Source organism: Ciconia boyciana, chromosome 4 (assembly GCF_034638445.1).
Source record: "Ciconia boyciana chromosome 4, ASM3463844v1, whole genome shotgun sequence".
In the NCBI taxonomy this organism is placed as follows: Eukaryota; Metazoa; Chordata; class Aves; order Ciconiiformes; family Ciconiidae; genus Ciconia; species Ciconia boyciana.
In genome coordinates, this window is record NC_132937.1 from 13,435,893 (window position 1) to 13,458,136 (window position 22,244).

Genomic DNA, 22,244 nt, shown 5'->3' on the forward strand with positions numbered 1-22,244 from the left:
AGGTCTGAACACATTTGCTTTTTAAGAAGGTGTGGATTTAAGAAACATAAAGGTTTGCTTTTGTGAAAGGCAAGACGCTAACTGCAATACGACTTGCTTAGAAGAATGAACACTACCTGGGACTATAAGCTTTTACCTCAGAGTCGACGTGACCTGAAGACCCAACCTAAGCCAGCTCTTAATGTCTGAGAACACCCCATATCAACAATAAAACAACAGGAGATTTGTCTTTCAAAAAAACCAGGCGTAAAACTATGGCCAGAACAGCAATTCACCAGAATCCAGTATAAAACCCTCCACCTGCACGGGACATTGGTTTAGAACAATGAAGATGAACACACCATTGGCCATACATCTATACCACCTGCACAGGACAAATGCATACTGATTCCATGAGCTGATTAGCCCACTCCTTAACATGAGTAATTTGATTGGTCTACACAACTGTATTGTAACATATATAAACCCTGCTTTCCTCTGTATTGGGGTCCTCCATGCATTAGACTGGGGCACCACTATGCACATAGTTAAAATAAAAGAATAAATTCCCTTGGTAATTCTATGCTAAGTGTCCTTGCCTCCCTTCTCGGCTGGCGAAGAACTGACTTTTACAGTTGGCACCCCAGACAGGACACCACTGACTCTCCCAGTTCACCACGTTGCTACGCTCCCCTGTGATTCAAGGCCCCACTGCTGGCAAGAACATGAGTTCACCTGGGAACTTGAATACAGGGGGTAGCGAGTGGAAGAATCTTTTTGGGCATTAAAAGAGGTGCGTAATGATAGGAGGACTTAGTATAGTGAAGGGGTTGGCCTTAGAAGATGTTCTAAAGGATTGGCTGAAAACAGATGGAACTCATGGCCTCTTGAGAAAAAAGGGAATTACAGTTATGCCAATTAAACTGGCCTGAGGTGACCTCTGTTGGAAATGTAGACCAACAGTGGCCCAAGATGGGCAGTCTGGATAAAGGTAGACAGCAATTGTTGAGTCTGCAATTAGAGGACCAGTCCCTGGGACAGATGGATTATTGGTATATCTGGAATAATTAGGAATAATTATGGCTAGCGAAAGAAATTTCTCCCTCCACTCAGTCATTAAGGTTGGGCGAATGGGGAATTGCTACAAACTAAACCCCCTTGATTTTCCCCCAACTTTGAGGACTCCAGATCTCCTAGTGCACTGAAGATTCAGGCTCCTCTAAAACAAATTGTAGTGGGACCTGGGCAGGTTCCTGGACATCTGACTTTAGGTACATTTCACGTTCCTTTCAACCTGTGCTGGTTTTGGCTGGGATAGAGTTAATTTTCTTCATAATAGATAGTATGGGGCTATGTTTTGGATTTGTGATGAAAACAGTGTTGATAATACAGGGATGTTTTCATTATTGCTGAGCAGTGCTTACATACAGTCAAGGCCTTTTCTGCTTCTCACACCACCCCACCAGCGAGTAGGCTGGGGGTGTACAAGAAGTTGGGAGGGGACACAGCTGGGACAGCTGACCCCAACTGACCAAAGGGATATTCCATACCATATGACATCATGCTCAGCATATAAAGCTGGGGAAGAAGAAGGAACGGGGGGACATTCAGAGTTATGGTGTCTGTCTTCCCAAGTAACTGTTACGCATGATGGAGCCCTGCTTTCCTGGAAATGGCTAAACACCTCCCTGCCAATGGGAAGTAGTGAATGAATTCCTTGTTTTGCTTTGCTTGCGTGCGCGGCTTTTGCTTTCCCTATTAAACTGTCTTTATCTCAATCCACGAGTTTTCTCACTTTTACTCTTCTGATTCTCTCCCCCATCCCACTGTGGGGGGAGTGAACGAGTGGCTGTGTGGTGCTTAGTTGCTGGCTGGGGTTAAACCATGACAACCCTAATGATTTAATGATTACAACTTGGGCAGACGTCCAACAATTATTTGAATCAGTGTTTACCCTGGATGAACATATACAAATCCGGGAGCGTAATCAGAGAGAGGCTGAAGAAGCCGCTAGGAGAACACCATGGCCGATGGCCGACCCAGGGTGGGATCATAATACAGAAGCAGGGAGGAACACCTTAAGACAATGTAGAGATGGACTTTTAGAATCCCTGGAGCGAGTAGGATGAAAACCAACAAATCGGAGTAAAGTGAGGGAATGTCAGCAAGGGTTGACAGAGCAACCATCCGATTTCTATGCTCAATTAGCTAAACATATTAGAATGTATGGAGGGGTCAACCCTGAAAATCAATGATTACTTGTTTCCCTTTTTGTTGACCAACCCGCTCCTGACATCCACAAATATTTCTCCAAACATGCTACAGGATGGCAAGGGAAAGGAATAGATGAAATTGTGAGTATATCAACTTTTGTCTTTAATGGCAGGGATGACCAACAAGAAAAATTGAGGGGAAAAAAAAACAACAGGAGGAAAAGTTTCCTTACTGGCCGCAGCCCTTAGGTGTCCAGGACCCTTTTTCCCTAGAGGGAGGAGCCAAGGGTGGAGACGCAGTAAACTGCGAGGACTTTTTTCCCCTGAAATTCCCCAAGCCTATTGTTGCATCTATGGTGGGCGATTAGGACACTGGAAAAAAGATTGCCCCTATAAACCCCATTTTTCTCTGATACCACAAGCTATGCCCAGTTTGACCATGACTTCTGAATTCAATTCCCCTGCCCCTGCACAAAGATATAATTATACCGAAAAATTCACTCAAGATTGACAATTACTGAGAACCTATTATGCAGCAACCATGAGTAATGCCCACATGATTTTAAATACTGTAAACCCACAACAAGAACTCCAACTGACCCTTAAAGTGTGGAGGGGAAGATTACTTGTGCCTAGTAGATACAGGCGCTATGCATTCGACTCTAAACAAACAACCACAAAACATTAACACAGTGGGACAAAATTATATCATGGGAATTGAAGAAAGCCCCCAACACATACCCTTGTTAGAAGAGACGCCTCTCCAGGTAGGGCCCTTATCAATTACACATTCTTTTATACTACTTGAAAACAGCCTGACTAATTAATTAGGGAGAGATTTACTCTGTAAATTGCAGGCAAATCTAAACTGTTCCCCCCAGGGCATGCGGCTCTGGATACTCGTCCAAAATTTACCTAAACTAGTTGCTGCATTACAGGAAAGCCATAGAGGCTTCACCCTACCAAAAGAACTGCAAAAACTCCCACCCCATATTTGGGGGTGGGATCCCACTGAAGTAGGGCTCCTAAAATCTGCAAAACCAGTTATACTTGGACCCAATTACCTCAAGGTTTAGCAGGATAGCTGACTACTATTTTTTTTTTCTTCTTAGATATTGGTCAAAGATTTACAGGATGTAAAACTTCCAGGGCAATCTGTATTAATACAATGTGTTGATGATTTACTTATAGCTAGTCCCGACTCCCACACATGCAAAATCAATACTCTAGCGTTATTGACTGCATTGGCTGATAAAGGTCACAAAGTTTCTCCTTATAAACTTCAATTTTGTAAATCAGAAGTAGAATATTTGGGATATATCTTAGAAGAAGGAACTTGACTTTTATCCCCAGATCGTGTCCAAGCAATCCAAAATATTCCCCGGCCACAAACTAAAAAACAGATGCAAGCCTTTTTAGGAGCTGTAGGATTTTGTAGACCATGGATTGCTGCTTTCAGAGAATTAGTGAAGCCTCAGCAGTATACATCAAGATCAAACAGAACCTTTGCAATGGAATGAGGACCAGATGACTGCTTTTGAAAAACTTAAACAAGTCTTATTGACAGTCCCCTTATTGACAGTCAACTCACACTTGGCCTTCCAAATTATGATAAACCTTTAACCTTATACGCACATGAAAGAGAAGGAACCACCTCCGAGGTACTGACACAAGAACTGGGGGAGGGGCAACCAAGGCCTGTAGCATATTACTATATGCAATTAGATCCAGTCATATGAGAATCTATCCCTTGCATGCATGCCATGGCTGCTGCAGCTACTTTAATAGAAAAAGTGAAAAATATAGTCCCAGGATACCCCCTAGAAGTTCGAGTACCCCATGAAGTTGAAACAATCTTGACAAATCACATAATTCAAGCCTTGTCCTTTCAACACCTTCATAAATATGAAGCAACACTCTTAACAGCTGACAACATTACACTGAAACGTTGCAACACTTTAAATCCAGCTTCCTTACTTCCACTATCCCATGAAGGACTTCCACATCATGCCTGTATAGGAGTCATACAAGAATCTGGAAAAATAAGATAAAACCTCCAAGATACCCCTCTTGCAAATCCAGCTTCGATTCTATATGTTGACGACTCTTCATATTCCTTAAATAGACATTGCGTCATGGGCTTTGCAGTTACTATGGAAGCTGAAGTATTAATAAGCAAGGCACTTAGCCCCAGACTAAGTGCACAACCAGCCAAATTAATTGCCTTAACCGAAGCCTGTAAACTAAGCATAGATAAATCAGTTAACATCTACACAGACTCACAATATGCCTTTGGAGTGTGCCACGCCACAGGAGAAATTTGGAAACAAAGAGGTTTTATAACCTCAGCGAGAACACACATTTTGAACAAAGAACAAATAAAAGGACTCTTACAGGCCTATTAGCTGGGGATGAACAAGTAACACAATATATCCTAAATATTCAACAAACTATAAAACAAAATCAGAATCAGGCCCAACTGGCACAGCCAATACCGCTAGGGGGATCATTACATACCTTTTCCCCAGGGGAAAAAGGATGGATAAAGGTACATAAATGGAAAAATGGTTTGTCTCCAAAATGGGAAGAACCCCATCTTGTATTACTAATCTCTTTTTCTGTAATAAAGGTGGAGGGTAGGCATTCCTGGATTCATCACTCCCATGTAAAAAAAAGGGACCAGACAGCAGAAACTGATCCTATGACAGAAACACCTAATTCATAAAAATATGCCTTCACAAATAATTATTCAGAACCAATTGGCCTTAAATTACATTTTAGCAGCACAAGGCAGAGTATGTACCCTAATTAATACTAGCTGCTACTTTTATGTCAGTCAAAATCAACAAATAAAGACAGATATTGAACAAATTAGAACTCATTTGCAAGTCCTACATGAAGTAGGACAAGAACAAACTTTTGATGCTTTAAATTGGCTAATGTCATGGTTTCCTAATATTGCTCAATGGCCACAAAAGCTTATAATGATTTTAATAATATTATTCACTTTTGTTGTCTTATGTGAATATTAAATGTTGTCTTTCTCTTTGTAACACTATAACTCTCAAGTATTATATTAAGTAAATAGGTCCTGAAAGACAAAAGAAGAGGAGGGACTGTGAAAAGCAAGATGCTAACTGCAATACAACTTGCTTAGAAGAATGAACTCTACCTGGGACTATGAGCTTTTACCTCAGGGTCGATGTGACCTGAAGACGCAACCTAAGCCAGCTCTTACCGACTGAGAACACCCCACACCAACGATAAAACAATAGAAGATTTGTCTTTCAAAAAAACCAGGCGTATAAGCGTGGCCAGAACAGCAATCAACCAGAATCCTAAGAATATGCATAATTTGATGTGGGGGACAATTAGCAATGTCATAATCCCTAGACTTCAGGGCAAGCTTCCCTCACCTCCCCCACCCTCACCCTCACCTCAGGGTGACCTGAATTGTACTAACACCCCACCTCCTCATGAGCACACGTAGGGTGATAAAGTGCAATGCAATGCTGCCATTTCAGAAATTGCCACTGCTCCATTAACACCCTCGCAATGAAGTGCTTCAGTATCTGAACATGTTTCAACATCCAGATCATAAAAGGAAATGAGTTTTCTTCTCTTACAGATAAAACAATACTAGAAAGACAGAAAAGAACTTGCCTAGTAATAGGATGATTTTTAATGGTGCTTTGTTTTTCACAACTGCCTGAAGATAACTTCAGAGAAGTAATAAAGCGTATACACCATTTGGCCTGTACAAGAAACACATAGCCCTTTCTGGCTGAGCCTTTGACACAGCCACCATCTGATATAACTGGAGAATAACCACCAGCAGCTAAGGATGCTTCCTTTTGCTTACTTGTTCTCACAAATTACCCCTCTTTCTTGTAATTGCCCTGACAAAAGATATAAGTTTATATTTACTGTGTCTATTAGTTTGGATGTTGGTCTTTTTTCTCACATTTCTACCATTTAAAATAAAAAATGCATAGCTCTATCCCCTAACTTCCCCTACTAAATTGAACAGGTTTGTATCAAGTGTGTGAGAAGTGACCCCTCTCTGTTCCTTTATTTAAAATAACATTGAAAGAAAAACATGACAGAGTCGGGAGAATTTAGGATTTTCGTGTCCAGCTTCGTGGCAAACATTCTAAACCTGAGCCCTGCTTGGCTTTATTCATTATGGGCCTGTCGTGGTTTAACCCCAGTCAGCAACTAAGCACCACGCAGCTGCTCGCTCACGCTCCCACCCCTGATGGGATGGGGGAGAGAATTGGAAGAGCACAAGTAAGAAAACTCGTGGGCTGAGATAAGAACAGTTTAATAATTGGAATAATAATAATAACAATAATAATAAAAATTAAAAAATTGTAGTGAAAAGGGAAATAATGAGAGAGAGAGGAACAAAACCCAGGACAAAAAAAAGTGGTACAACGGCTCACCACCCACCAACCAATGCTCAGCCAGTCCCCGAGCAGCGATCGCTGCCCCCTGACCAACTCCCCCCAGTTTATATACTGAGCATGACGTCATGTGGTATGGAATAGCCCTTTGGCCAGTTTGGATCAACTATCTTGGCTGTGCCCCCTCCCAGCTTCTTGTGCACCTGGCAGAGCATGGGAAGCTGAAAAGTCCTTGACTAGTGTAAATACTACTTAGCAACAACTAAAACATCAGTGTGCTATCAACATTATTCTCATACTAAATCCAAAACAGCACTAGACCAGCTACTAGGAAGAAAATTAACTCTATCCCAGCCGAAACCAGGACAGTATCCACCCCTTATTCTATACCATTTATGTCATGCCCAGGTTCTACCCTTTCCAATACATTCCAATTAATCACCACCACTTTTCCTGTCTTTTGCTATATTGTGACAGATGCACTCGACCTCTTAACCAAACTAGCAGTAGTTTGGTACAGGCTCCAAAGGAGGTAAAGGCCTGAGCTGTGGCCGGGCCAAGAACTCCTCTGGTTCCGATCTGTTCTCTGAGAACCCACAAAGAAGCTGAGTGGCACAGTGAGCATTGATGCATATGAGCTTGGAACACCGATCATGCAATTGACACATGAATAGCAGGTGGCTTTTCCAAGACTCATTTATCAAGGAACAAAGAAAGTTGTGGGTACAAGGAGCCTCATGCATATCTTTCCTATTGCATGTAATTTGACTACGAGCCAACCGCTTTATCTATAAATATGACAGCCAAAGTGAGCCTTCTTTGAGCTCTCCCTGCTAGGCAGTGTGGCTGCATGGTGGTGATCTCCCCTTGAGCTGGGACACCTCTCAAGGTTGCTCCTCGAGGCAGAGAGACCTGTTACCAATGGCAGATCTTTGGTAAGCGACCGATATCACACATAACCTTGTAGTATGGTAACTTTGATTTTATCTTGGTAACTTTGATTGCATGCTGAATTGATAAATTTTGCATATATGATCCCTCAGACATAAACCATTGTCCAAGTCTGAGACTAAGATTGGACCAAGCCGCACCTAAGCTCCATCAGGAGTTTAGAAAGCAAGGGGGTCTATTCTGAACCTCGTGAATCAACGGGAGGGTCCTCCGTACCCTTTTGTATCCTCGGTCTTTCTGTGAATCATTCTAACTCAAGTGTAACCCAATTTTCCTGTGTATGTTTCTTTGATGCAGCAATTACTAGAGTGAACCTTGCCATCGAACTTTGTTAAGTCGCACTTTTATAAATCATATTAAAACCACTTTTGCTAATACCGTTGATGGTGATTTTTTAAGCAATCTAAATCACTCATTCGCAACATATATACACACCAAGATATCATTCCCTTAGTCTATGTGCCATCCCTCTAAAATGTCCATTGAGTTCATTTAGTCCATGACTTTGGGCTCCATCTGTCATAACAGTCTTTCAGAGTAGAAGAGGTGGTATGTGGTGTTGGATTGTTGCATGTTGAAGCCAGTTCTGGTTCCATCATCACTGTACTTGGCTCAGTTTTATCAAAGCTCATTCTTCATGAATCTGGGTGATTCTCACTGTAAGTGAGAATCAACTACTATCAGCTACTCACGGTAGCTAATATGATATATAACAACCATAAAAGTGATGACATACAGTATTGCATAGTAACTAACATCATACATACCATAACATCAATAAACAATAGTTTATTGGCTATTTTCACCCAAAATCAAATCCCCTTGAGGTACACAGCATTCCATCTCTGATGCTTTCCTACAATACAGAATCACAGAATCAGAATCATAGAATTGTATAGGTTGGAAAAGTCCTTTAAGATCATAAAGTCCAACCGTAAACCTAACACTACCAAGACCACCACTATACCATGTCCATAAGCACCTCATCCAAACGTCTTTTAAATACCTCCAGGGAAGGCGATTCAACCACTTCCCTGGGCAGCCTGTTCCAATGCTTGATAACCCTTTCAGTGAAGTAAAATTTCCTAATATCCAATCTAACCCCCCCCGGCGCAACTTGAGGCCATTTCCTCTCGTCCTATCACTTGTTACCTGGGAGAAGAGACTGACCCCCACCTCGCTACAACCTCCTTTCAGGTAGTTGTAGAGAGCAATAAGGTCTCCCCTCAGCCTCCTTTTCTCCAGGCTAAACAACCCCAGTTCCCTCAGACGCTCCTCATAAGACTTCTGCTCTAGACCCTTCACCAGCTTCGTTGCCCTTCTCTGGACACAGCTCCAGCACCTCAATGTCTCTCTTGTAGTGAGGGGCCCAAAAGTGAACACAGTATTCGAGGTGCGGCCTCACCAGTGCTGAGTACAGGGGCACGATCACTTCCCTAGTGCTGCTGGCCACACTATTTCTGATACAAGCCAGGATGCCATTGGCTTTCTTGGCCACCTGGGCACACTGCTGGCTCATATTCAGGCGGCTGTCAACCAACACCCCCAGGTCCTTCTCTGCCAGGCAGCTTTCCAGCCACTCTTCCCCAAGCCTGTAGCGTTGCATGGGGTTGCTGTGGCCCAAGTGCAGGACCTTGCACTTGGCCTTGTTGAACCTCATACAATTGGCCTCAGCCCATCGATCCAGCCTGTCCAGGTCCCTCTGTAGACCCTTCCTACCCTCAAGCAGATCAACACTCCCGCACAACTTGGTGTCGTCTGCAAACTTACTGAGGGTGCACTTGATCCCTTCATCCAGATCATTGATAAAGATATTAAACAGAACTGGCCCCAACACAGAGCCCTGGGGAACACCGCTTGTGACCGGCCGCCAACTGGAGTAAACTCCATTCACCACCACTCTTTGGGCCCGGCCATCCAGCCAGTTCTTTACCCAGCAAAGAGTACACCCATCCAAGCCATGAGCAGCCAGTTTCTCCAGGAGAATGCTGTGGGAAACCGTGTCAAAGGCTTTACTGAAGTCTAGATAGACAACATCCACAGCCTTTCCCTCATCCATTAGGCGGGTCACCTTGTTGTAGAAGGAGATCAGGTTGGTCAAGCAGGACCTGCCTTTCCTAAACCCATGCTGGCTGGGCTTGATCCCTTGGTTATCCTCTACATGCCATGTGATGGCACTCAGGATGATCTGCTCCATCAGCTTCTCTGGTACCAAGGTCAGGCTGACAGGCCTGTAGTTCCCTGGGTCCTCCTTCCGGCCCTTCTTGTAGATGGGTGTCACATTTGCTAATCTCCAGTCAACTGGGACCTCCCCAGTTAGCCAGGACTGCTGGTAAATGATGGAAAGGATTATACGACAGGACCAATCAGTGAACAGGGCATATTGCTTCTCATTTTCTGGTAGTTGATTGTACAGTGGGGCCTCCTCAGCACGTGTCACCTCCTCCTCTGGCGATATTCCGAAATCTTTGCCTTCTGGCCAGTCCATAATTACTTACAAGATCCCTGGGCGATTGGGGTTTCCTATTCGAGCCCGTTGTGTCATCAGCACGACCCACTTATTCCACGTAGCATCAGTTGCATGATGTGTAGAGGGGACCCTCCCTTTGAACATCCAGCCCAGCACCAGTAGTCAGGGTGCCAGGAGGAGCTGTGCTTCAGTACCAAGCACTTCTGAAGCAGCTCAAACCCCTTCATATGCTGCCAATATCTCTTTTCCAGTTGGAGTATAGCAGGCCTCGGATCCTCTGTATCCCCGACTCCAAAACCCTAGGGATTGACCTCGAGTCTCCCCTGGTGCTTTCTGCCAGAGGCTCCAGGTAGGGTCATTCTCTCCAGCTGCGGTGTAGAGCACATTCTTTACATCTTGCCCTGCCCGGACTGGCCCAAGGGCTACTGCATGAACTATCTCCCGTTTAATTTGTTCAAAAGCTTGTCGTTGCTCAGGGCCCCATTGGAAATTGTTCTTCTTCTGAGTCACTTGATAGAGAGGGCTTACGATCAGACTGTAATTTGGAATATGCATTCTCCAAAAACCCACAACGCCTAAGAAAGCTTGTGTTTCCTTTTTGCTAGTTGGTGGAGACATGGCTGTTATTTTGTTAATCACATCCATTGGGATCTGACGACATCCATCTTGCCATTTTATTCCTAAAAACTGGATCTCCTGTGCAGGTCCCTTGACCTTACTTTGTTTTATGGCAAAACCGGCTTTCAGGAGGATCTGGACTATTTTCTTCCCTTTCTCAAAAACTTCTTCTGCTGCATTGCCCCACACGATGATGTCATCAATGTATTGCAGATGTTCTGGAGCTTCACCCTGTTCCAGTGCCGTCTGGATCAGTCCATGGCAAATGGTAGGGCTGTGTTTCCACCCCTGGGGCAGTCGATTCCAGGTGTACTGAACGCCCCTCCAAGTGAAAGCAAACTGTGGCCTGCACTCTGCTGCCAAAGGGATTGAGAAAAACGCATTAGTGATACCACTTGTAGCATACCACTTGGCTGCTTTTGACTCCAGTTCGTGCTGAAGTTCCAGCATGTCTGGCACGGCAGCACTCAGAGGCGGCATGACTTCATTCAGGCCACAATAGTCTACTGTTAGTCTCCACTCTCCATTAGACTTTTGCACTGGCCATATAGGACTGTTAAAAGGTGAGCGAGTCTTACTGATCACTCCTTGGCTCTCCAGTCGACGAATCAGCTTATGGATGTGTTGCGTTAAGAGTTACTGTCGCGTAGGAGTCTGAGGAGCAGCTGGGGAGGGAACCCTCCCATTGAGTCATGAGGTTCAGATAGGACCCCCTTGCTTTCTAAACTCCTTCTCAGAGAGGAGTCTAGGTGCGGCTAAGTCCAGTCTTAGGCTCAGACTTGGTCAACAGTTTATTTTCTAAGCACTGTATATGTAGCCACTCATCAGAGTCAACGTTTGCCTGTCAGAGCCCTCTCAGGGCTTTCACTGAAACAGCTTTGCAAAGTCGATTAAGGCGACAGCATTAATTTGACAATGTTATAAGTCCGGTCGTGTTCACCGTACTGAACTTCATGATTACAGATTCACTAATAATGCGATGCACCCCCAGTCTAGTCGTGTTGCATGAACTATCATGGCCACACTTAAAGAGTCTGGTCATGTTCAATGAGAACTACCACGGCTAGATCAGTGAAGAGTGCAGTTTATTAGAGCAACAGACACACAGGTTCTTTGGATTACCGGTGATAAATTCACTGTCTGCAAAGCACGTGCAAATACCAAGAATATGAGTAACACTGCTGGCTACAAACACGTTAAAAGATAATAAAGCGACTCTATAGAGATTTCTAAGTTTCCCGGGGAGGCACTTGGTATAACCAAGTGTTCGACTCTTACCCAAAGGCGTCCCGATGGGGGGGAAGAGAGGCTCAGCCCATCGACTGATCCCAAACGTCAGAGTGGTACACGATGGTGTCTTCCCTAACATTCGCTTTCTCTTAAGCTATTTTATACAATCTTTCACCTTTCAGGTGGAGCTTGAGTGACTCTAGTCATACATACCTTTGTTTAGGATTGGTGTAAAGTTTTCTCTCTTTGCTTTTAAAGGTATAAGCTAGGAAAATTCAGAGCACAAGCTCAGTGAGGGGTGGTCGCACCTTGGAGGCGGGTAGCTTTTGGGATGGAGGTGTGTTTTGGTATTATAATGATGTTATAATGAGCAAAGTTCACCAAAAGGACAGCATTTTGTCAAAAACATGACAGGCTGTTGGCCCAGGGTAGCAAATATACAGCTTATCAGTTCCATGATACCTTTAAATTCCCATATAATTGCAGAGCCTGGCTGCGGCATCTCCACACGGCTCCACCCTCTGAGCAGTTCCTCTTAGAGTCAGCACACCAAGTTCCCCTGGCGTTGCCGACATCTAAGGTTTGTCCTGGTTTCGGCTGGGATAGAGTTAATTTTCTTCCTAGTAGCTGGTATAGTGCGGTGCTTTGGATTTTAGTATGAGAATAATATTGATAACACGCTGATGTTTTGGCTGTTGCTAAGCGGTATTTACATTGGTCAAGGACCTTTTTTTTTCCCCAGCTTCCCATGCTCTGCCAGGTGCCCAAGAAATGGGAGGGGGCACAGCCAGGATAGTTGATCCAAACTGACCAAAGGGCTATTCCATACCATATGATGTCATGCCCAGTATATAAACTGGGGGAGCTGGCCAGGGGGTTGCAATCACTGCTCGGGGACTGGCTGGGCGTCAGTCGGCGGGTGGTGAGCGGTTGTATAATTTTTTTTAAATTTTATTTTATTAATTATTTTTTTTTCCCCCCTTTTTTTCCCTCCCTTGGGTTTTGTTCCTCTTTCTCTCTCTCATTGTATTCCTTCTCATTATAATTCATTATTATTATTATTATTATTATTTTGTTCCAATTATTAAACTGTTCTTATCTCAACCCATGAGATTTCCTACTTTTGCTCTTCCGATTCTCTCCCCCATCCCACCGGGGGGGAGTGAGAGAGCAGCTGTGTGGTGCTTAGTTGCCAGCTGGGGCTAAACCACGACAGTCCTTTTTGGTGCCCAACATGGGTCACGAAGGGTTTGAGATAATAACAGATTAACCAGAGTGTATTAAGGAATTCAGATCTGTTAGTAGTTGTGGGACGTGATATTGATCCATCTGTTCCTAGCATTGGTTTACCTGATCTGCACCATGCTCATTTTTTTGCTGTACATGTTAAAGATCGGTGTTGGTTTTTGCAGTTTGCTGTGCTCTGCTTTAATTGGTGATGTTTTGCCTGGGAGATTTGTTATTAAAACAGTGACCTTGGGTTTATTTTGGTATCTAAGTGCTGTACTGAAACCGTTATTGTATGTTGGGTATCAGCTTATGGAGACAATTCGCAATTATACCTCTGCCTCTGAGAGGTTTTTTATGGAGGAAATGCAGAATGGCACCTTCACTACTTTCTTCTACAATGCTTCCTCCTTCATTACAATAACTTTTCAGTATCTTGAACAACCTTGGGTAGTTAAGATACTTCTATTGGTATTGCTTGGGAATATTGTTTTGATCTTGTCCAAGGATAGTAAGCAATTTAAGAATATAATTCAGAGATCTGCCCCAAGGCTGGATAGTTATGAGTGGCAGAGTGTGTGGGATAGCATGGGCAAATGCCTAGGACGGTGGGCACCTCCAGTGTTTTGGAACTTCACCCCTGAACAAGTGCAGAATCCTGAAAAATTAGTAGACTATTTGGAAAAAGTATGCTGTCACCCTGGCAATTCTAGGGAGACACAAATCACTGCAATGTGCTGGGGTCTGCCCCATGCCTACGGAGCCCTGTTCAACACTATTCAAAACCCTCAAGGATCCGGTGACAAAATGACAGGCACTGCAGCTGCTCCAGCCTCCCCTGCGACAGGCACTGCGGCTGCTCTGATTCCCACTGCGACAGGCACTGCGGCTGCTCCGATTACCCCTGCGACAGGCACTGCGGCTGCTCCAGCCCCGCCTGCAACAGGGACTGCAGCTGTTCCGATTACCCCTGCGACAGGCACTGTGGCTGCTCCAGCCCCGCCTGCGACAGGCACTGCGGCTGCAGCTGCTCCGGACAACTCCGTTATAAGCACTGCGGTTCAAACAGGGAACGAACCCGTGTCAGTATCAGTCGCCCCTATACATAAAAAGAAATCCTGGAAGCGAAAGTCAGCTCGTTTAGAAAGGGAAGATGAAAGAGCAGGGCCATCACAAGGAGAGGAAGAGGAAGAACTTGTGGACGAGACGGAAACTACCTGATCCCTGTCCCTGAGTGAGCTCTGAGATATGCGAAAAGATTTCAGCCGTCGTCCAGGGGAGCACATTGTCACCTGGCTGCTCCGATGCTGGGATAGTGGGGCCAGTAGCCTGGAATTACAGGGTAAGGAAGCCAAGCAGCTGGGATCCCTTTCTAGGGAAGGGGGCATTGACAAAGCAATTGGAAAAGGGGAACCAGCCCGCAGCCTCTGGAGGCGACTCCTGTCAGCTATAAAAGAAAGATATCCCTTCAAGGAAGATGTTGTATATCGCCCTGGGAAATGGACCACCATGGAGAAAGGTATCCAGTACCTGAGGGAATTAGCTGTGCTGGAAGTGATTTATGGTGACCTGGACGATGTGCGGTCACCCACAGATCCAGATGAGGTCCAGTGCACAAGACCTATGTGGCGGAAATTGGTACGAAACGCACCACCGTCGTGTGCCAACTCATTGGCAATACTGACCTGGAAAGATGGAGATGGTCCAACAGTGAATGAAGCTGCTAGTAACCTCCGGGAATATGAAGAAAGTAACTCTTCCTCCCTTGTCTCAGCTGTGGAGAAACTGTCCCAGGAGTTCCAACGGTTCAAAGAAGATATGTCCTAATCCCCACCTATACGGACCAGTGTCTCAGCTATTAGGAATCAGCGTTCTTCTGCTCAAGAGAGAGGATATAGAGGGTACACACCACGGGGCACCCTATGGTTTTACCTGCATGACCACGGAGAGGACATGAGGAAGTGGGATGGAAAACCTACCTCAACCCTAGAGGCACGGGTACGTGAGTTGCAAGGAAAAACAATCACCAAAGGGGGTTCTTCCAGGAAAACTGCTGCTCCAGTTTCCAGTGGACAATTCCCCAGACAGAGTAAAAGGGCTGATCTTACTTCTGATTTTAATGAAGAAACTCCTGACTTGTATATACAAGAAATGGGTAATGGATAGTATGACCAGAATTAGGGGGGCCCTGCCTGCAGCCAGGTGGAGGAAAGGGACAACTGGGTTTACTGGACTGTGTGGATTCGATGGCCTGGCACATCAGACCCACAGGAGTATAAGGCTCTAGTAGACACCGGTACACAGTGCACCCTAATGCCATCAAGCTATATAGGGGCAGAACCCATCTGTATTTGTGGAGTGACAGAGGGATCCCAACAGCTGACTGTACTGGAGGCCAAAGTGAGCCTAACTGGGAATAAGTGGCAAAAGCAGCCCCCATTGGGACTGGCCCAGAGGCTCCGTGCATCCTTGGCATAGACTACCTCAGGAGAGGGTATTTCAAGGACCCAAAAGGGTACCGGTGGGCTTTTGGTATAGCTGCCTTGGAGAAGGAGGAAATTAAACAGCTGTCTACCTTGCCTGGTCTCTCAGAGGACCCTTCTGTTGTGGGGTTGCTGAGGGTTGAAGAACAACAGGTGCCAATCGCTACCACAACAGTGCACTGGAGGCAATATCGTACCAACCGAGACTCCCTGATTCCCATCCATAAGCTGATTTGTCGACTGGAGAGCCAAGGAGTGATCAGTAAGACTTGTTCACCTTTTAACAGTCCTATATGGCCAGTGCAAAAGTCTAATGGAGAGTGGAGACTAACAGTAGACTATCGTGGCCTGAATGAAGTCATGCCACCGCTGAGTGCTGCCGTGCCGGACATGCTGGAACTGCAATACGAACTGGAGTCAAAAGCAGCCAAATGGTATGCTACAAATGATATTGCTAATGCGTTTTTCTCAATCCCTTTGGCAGCAGAGTGCAGGCCACAGTTTGCTTTCACTTGGAGGGGCGTTCAGTACACCTGGAATCGACTGCCCCAGGGGTGGAAACACAGCCCTACCATTTGCCATGGACTGATTCAGACTGCACTGGAACAGGGTGAAGCTCCAGAACTTCTGCAATACATTGATGACATTATCGTGTGGGGCAATACAGCAGAAGATGTTTTTGAGAAAGGGAAGAAAATAGTCCAGATCCTCCTGAAAGCCGGTTTTGCCATAAAACAAAGTAAGGTCAAAGGACCTGCACAGGAGATCCAGTTTTTAGGAATAAAATGGCAAGATGGACGTCGTCAGATCCCAATGGATGTGATTAACAAAATAACAGCCATGTCTCCACCAACTAGCAAAAAGGAAACACAAGCTTTCTTAGGCGTTGTGGGTTTTTGGAGAATGCATATTCCAAATTACAGTCTGACTGTAAGCCCTCTCTACCAAGTGACCCGGAAGAAGAATGATTTCCAATGGGGCCCTGAGCAACGACAAGCTTTTGAACAAATTAAACGGGAAATAGTTCATGCAGTAGCCCTTGGGCCAGTCCGGGCAGGGCAAGATGTAAAGAATGTGCTCTACACCGCAGCTGGAGAGAATGACCCTACCTGGAGCCTCTGGCAGAAAGCACCAGGGGAGACTCGAGGTCAATCCCTAGGGTTTTGGAGTCGGGGATACAGAGGATCCGAGGCCTGCTATACTCCAACTGGAAAAGAGATATTGGCAGCATATGAAGGGGTTTGAGCTGCTTCAGAAGTGCTTGGTACTGAAGCACAGCTCCTCCTGGCACCCTGACTACTGGTGCTGGGCTGGATGTTCAAAGGGAGGGTCCCCTCTACACATCATGCAACTGATGCTACGTGGAGTAAGTGGGTTGCACTGATCACACAACGGGCTCGGATAGGAAACCCCAATCGCCCAGGAATCTTGGAAGTAATTATGGACTGGCCAGAAAGCAAAGATTGCGGAATATCGCCAGAGGAGGAGGTGACACGTGCTGAGGAGGCCCCATTGTACAATAAATTGCCAGAAAATGAGAAGCAGTATGCACTGTTCACTGATGGGTCCTGTCGTATTGTAGGAAAGCATCGGAGGTGGAAGGCTGCTGTATGGAGTCCTATACGACAAGTGGTAGAAACTGCTGAAGGAGATGGTGAATCGAGCCAATTTGCAGAAGTAAAGGCCATCCAGCTGGCTTTAGACATTGCTGAATGAGAAAAGTGGCCAGTGCTCTATCTCTATACTGACTCATGGATGGTGGCAAATGCCCTGTGGGGGTGGTTACAGCAATGGAAGCAGAACAACTGGCAGCGCAGAGGCAAACCCATCTGGGCTGCAGCATTGTGGCAAGATATTGCTGCCTGGGTAGAGAACCTGGTTGTAAAAATACGTCACGTAGATGCTCACGTACCCAAGAGTCAGGCCACTGAGGAACATCAAAACAACCGGCAGGTGGATCAGGCTGCTAAGATTGAAGTGGCTCAGGTGGATCTGGACTGGCAACATAAGGGTGAATTCTTTATAGCTTGGTGGGCCCATGACCCCTCAGGCCATCAAGGAAGAGATGCAACATAGAGATGGGCTCGTGATCGAGGGGTGGACTTGATCATGGACACTATTGCACAGGTTATCCATGAATGTGAAACATGCGCTGCAATTAAACAAGCCAAGCGGTTAAAGCCTCTGTGGTATGGAGGGCGATGGCTGAAATATAAATATGGGGAGGCCTGGCAGATCGATTCTATCACACTCCCACAAACCCGCCAAGGCAAGCGCTATGTGCTTACAATGGTGGAAGCAACCACCGGATGGCTGGAAACATATCCTGTGCCCCATGCCACCGCCCGGAACACTATCCTGGGCCTTGAAAAGCAAGTCCTATGGCGACATGGAACCCCAGAAATAATGGAGTCAGACAAGGGGACTCATTTTTGAAACAACCTCATAGACACCTGGGCCAAAGAGCATGGCATTGAGTGGGTATATCACATCCCCTATCATGCACCAGCCTCTGGGAAAATTGAATGATACAATGGACTGTTAAAGACTACACTGAGAGCAATGGGTGGTGGGACATTCAAACATTGGGATACACATTTAGCAAAGGCCACCTGGTTAGTCAACACTAGGGGATCTGTCAATCGAGCTGGCCCTGCCCAATCAAAACTTTTACGCACTGTCAAAGGAAATAAAGTCCCTGTAGTGCACATAAAAAACATGCTGGGGAAGACAGTCTGGGTTACTCCTGCCTCAGGCAAAGGCAAGCCCATTCGTGGGATTGCTTTTGCTCAAGGACCCGGGTGTACTTGGTGGGTAATGCGAAAGGATGGGGAAGTCCGATGTGTACCTCAAGGGGATTTGATTTTGGGTGAGAATAGCCAATGAACTAAATGGTATGATGGTAATTGCTATATAATACTGTGTGTCATCACTTTTATGGTTACTATACACCATATTAATGGTATTTCAATAAGGATCACCCAGATTAGTGAAAAATGAACTTCGATGAAAGCAAGCAAAGTGCAGCAGTGATGGAACCAGAACTGGCTTCAGCATCCAGAACAATCCAGAACAATCCAGATTCAGAACAATCCAGCACCACGCACCATCTCTTCTGCCCTGAAGGACTATTATGACAGATGGAGCCCAAAGTCATGAACTAAATGAACTTAATAAACATTTTAGAAGGATGACTCATAGACCAAGGGAATGATAATTGTGTGTACATATATATATATATATATATCAAGAGACAGGAAAAATGGTGGTGATTAATTGTATTAGAAAGGGTAGAACCTGGGCATGACGTAAATGGTATAGAATAAGGGGTGGATACTGTCCTGGTTTCGGCTGGGATAGAGTTAATTTTCTTCCTAGTAGCTGGTATAGTGCGGTGCTTTGGATTTTATTATGAGAATAATATTGATAACACGCTGATGTTTTGGCTGTTGCTAAGCGGTATTTACATTGGTCAAGGACCTTTTTTTTTCCCCAGCTTCCCATGCTCTGCCAGGTGCCCAAGAAATGGGAGGGGGCACAGCCAGGATAGTTGATCCAAACTGACCAAAGGGCTATTCCATACGATATGATGTCATGCCCAGTATATAAACTGGGGGAGCTGGCCAGGGGGTTGCGATTGCTGCTCGGGGACTGGCTGGGCGTCGGTCTGCGGGTGGTGAGCGGTTGTATAATTTTTTTTTAATTTTATTTTATTAATTATTTCCCCCCCCCCTTTTTTTCCCTCCCTTGGGTTTTGTTCCTCTTTCTCTCTCTCATTGTATTCCTTCTCATTATAATTCATTATTATTATTATTATTATTATTATTATTATTATTATTATTATTATTTTCTTCCAATTATTAAACTGTTCTTATCTCAACCCACGAGTTTTCCTACTTTTGCTCTTCCGATTCTCTCCCCCATCCCACCGGGGGGGAGTGAGAGAGTGGCTGTGTGGTGCTTAGTTGCCAGCTGGGGCTAAACCACGACAGGTTGCAGGCTTAGGGAACTCCCATGGAATGGATTCCTTGCATGTCAGCCACACTCCACATGGGGAGCTTCTTCAGTGCTGTGCCTTACCTAAAAGTGTGAATATAAGTTTAATTTCTAAGTCACCTCCAGCAATTATTCCACAGGATGGGAATCAGGGAGTCTAGGTTGGTATGATATTGCCTCCGGTGCACCATTGTGGTAGCAATTGGCACCTGTTGTTCTTTGACCCTCAGCAACCCCACAACAGAAGGGTCCTCCGAGAGACCAGGCAAGGTAGACAGCTGTTTAATTTCCTCCGTCTCCAAGGCAGCTATACCAAAAGCCCACCGGTACCCTTTTGGGTCCTTGGAATACCCTCTCCTGAGGTAGTCTATGCCAAGGATGCACGGAGCCTCTGGGCCAGTCACAATGGGGTGCTTTTGCCACTCATTCCCAGTTAGGCTCACTTTGGCCTCCAATACAGTTAGCTGTTGGGATCCCCCTGTCACTCCAGAAATACAGATGGGTTCTGTCCCTGTATAGCTTGATGGCATTAGGGGACACTGTGCACCGGTGTCTACTAGAGCCTTATACTCCTGTGGGTCTGATGTGCCAGGCCATCGGATCCACACAGTCCAGTAAACCCGGTTGTCCCTTTCCTCCACCTGGCTGGAGGCAGGGCCCCTCTAGTCCTGGTCACAGTATTTGTTATCCATTTGTTGTACATACGAGTGAGGAGCTCCTTCATTAAAATCAGGAGTAAGATCAGCCGTTTTTGCTCTGTCTGGGGAAGTGTCCACTGGAAACCGGAGCAGCAATTTTCCTGGAAGAACCCCCTTTGGTGATTGTTTTTCCTTGCAACTCACGTACCCGCGCCTCTAGGGTCGAGGTAGGTTTTCCATCCCACTTCCTCATGTCCTCTCCGTGGTCATGCAGGTAAAACCACAGGGTGCCCCGTGGTGTGTACCCTCTATATCCTCTCTCTTGAGCAGAGGAACGCTGACTCCTAATAGGTGAGATACCAGACCATACAGGTGGAAAACTATCCTCTTTGAGTTTCTGCACCTCTCAGGACAATTTCTCCACAGCTGAGACAAGGGAGGAAGAGATACTTTCTTTGTATTCATGGAGTTGGCCAGTGACTTCATCCACTGTTGGACCCTCTCCATCTTTCCAGGTCAGTATTGCCAATGAGTTGGCACACGACGATGGTGCGCTCCCTACCAACTTCCGCCGCATAGGTCGTGTGCACCGGACTTCATCTGGATCTTTGGATAACTGCTCGTTGTCCAGGTCACTATAAACCACCTGCAGCACAGCTAATTCCCTCAGGTACTGGATAGCTCTCTCCATGGTGGTCCATTTGCCTGGGCGATATACAACATCTTCCTTGAAGGGATATCTTTCCTTCATAGCTGACAGGAGACGCCTCCAGGGGCTGAGGACTTGTGCCCCTTTTCCAATCGCTTTCTCAATGCCCCCTTCCCTAGAAAGGGATCCCAGCTGCTTGGCTTCCTTACCCTCTACTTCCAGGCTACTGGCCCCTTTAGCCCAGCATCGGAGCAGCCAGGTGACAATGTGCATGCCTGGATGACGGCTGAAATATCTTCGCATATCTCGCAGCTCATTCAGGGATAGGGATCGGGTGGTTTCCATCTCATCCATGAGTTCTTCCTCTTCCTCTCCCTCTCCTTGTGATGGCCCTGCTTTTTCATCCTCCCTTTCTAAACGAGATGACTTTCGCTTCCTTCTTGTGTATAGGGGCGATTGATACTGACACGGGTTGGTTCCCTGGTAACACCTCAGTATCTGTTGCCGGGGCTGAAGTAGCCGCAATATCTGTCACTGGGGCTGAAGTAGCCACGGTGCCTGTCGCAGGGGGTTTGGAGTAGCTGCAGTTCCTGTCGCAGGGGGGGTTGGAGTAGCTGCAGTTCCTGTCGCAGGGGGGGCTGGAGTAGCCACGGTGCCTGTCGCAGGGGGGGCTGGAGTAGCCACGGTGCCTGTCGCTTTGTCGTCAGATCCGGAGACCTTCTCTTCCCCTTGAGGGTTCTGAATAGTGTTGAGCAGGGCTCGGTAGGCATGGGCCAGGCCCCAGCACGTTGCAGTGATTTGTGTCTCTCTGGAATTGCCAGGGTGACAGCATACTTTTTCCAAATATTCTACTAGTTTTTCAGGATTCTGCACTTGTTCAGGGGTGAAGTTCCAAAACATTGGAGGTGCCCACTGTCCTAGGCATTTGCCCATACTATCCCACACACCCTGCCACTCATAACTATCCAGTCTCAGGGCAGATCTCTGGGTGGTATTCTGAATTAGTTGTTTAACCTGAAACAAGGCCTGACACACATTCGGGAGACATAGCAATAGGAACATGCTGGTTTGAACATCCCAAGGATATTAAAAATTCTCAAAAGCTATTGTAGTTATCCTGGAGAGGGAGGGGAAGATGGAGGAAGGTGTCTCCCCCACAGGCTGGCTCTCCGAGGAGAAAAGGTAAAAAGTGTAATTATCAATAATTCCCGATAGATGGCGCCGAAACATAGAAGTGACGGCAATGCTGAGTACAAAGACGAGATCCATTTCACGAACAACAATTTTATCATAGCATAAGCCAGTGTCACACAATACAGCAAAGCCATAGCCTTAATCCATCTCCCAGAGGTGATAAACAGTATACAAATACTGATACACAGTA

The 22,244-nt window shown here is 45.8% G+C and overlaps 1 protein-coding gene across 3 annotated transcripts in view; it reads left to right on the top strand.

Annotated features, from left to right (window-relative positions):
- LOC140650452 (transmembrane protein 161B-like) overlaps window positions 1-22,244 on the top strand; it is a 57,344-nt gene that overhangs the window by 23,720 nt on the left and 11,380 nt on the right. The window contains exon 6 of one of the 3 annotated variants that reach the window (XM_072858673.1): window positions 5,274-5,533. The exons of 1 other annotated variant lie outside the window; for it this stretch is intronic. In XM_072858673.1, coding sequence (XP_072714774.1) covers window positions 5,274-5,280 — 7 coding nt within the window. In that variant the 3' untranslated portion in view covers window positions 5,281-5,533. Of the gene's footprint in view, window positions 1-69; window positions 460-5,273; window positions 5,534-22,244 lie in introns of those variants that run through there. One more of the 3 variants, XM_072858671.1, reaches the window with a different exon arrangement.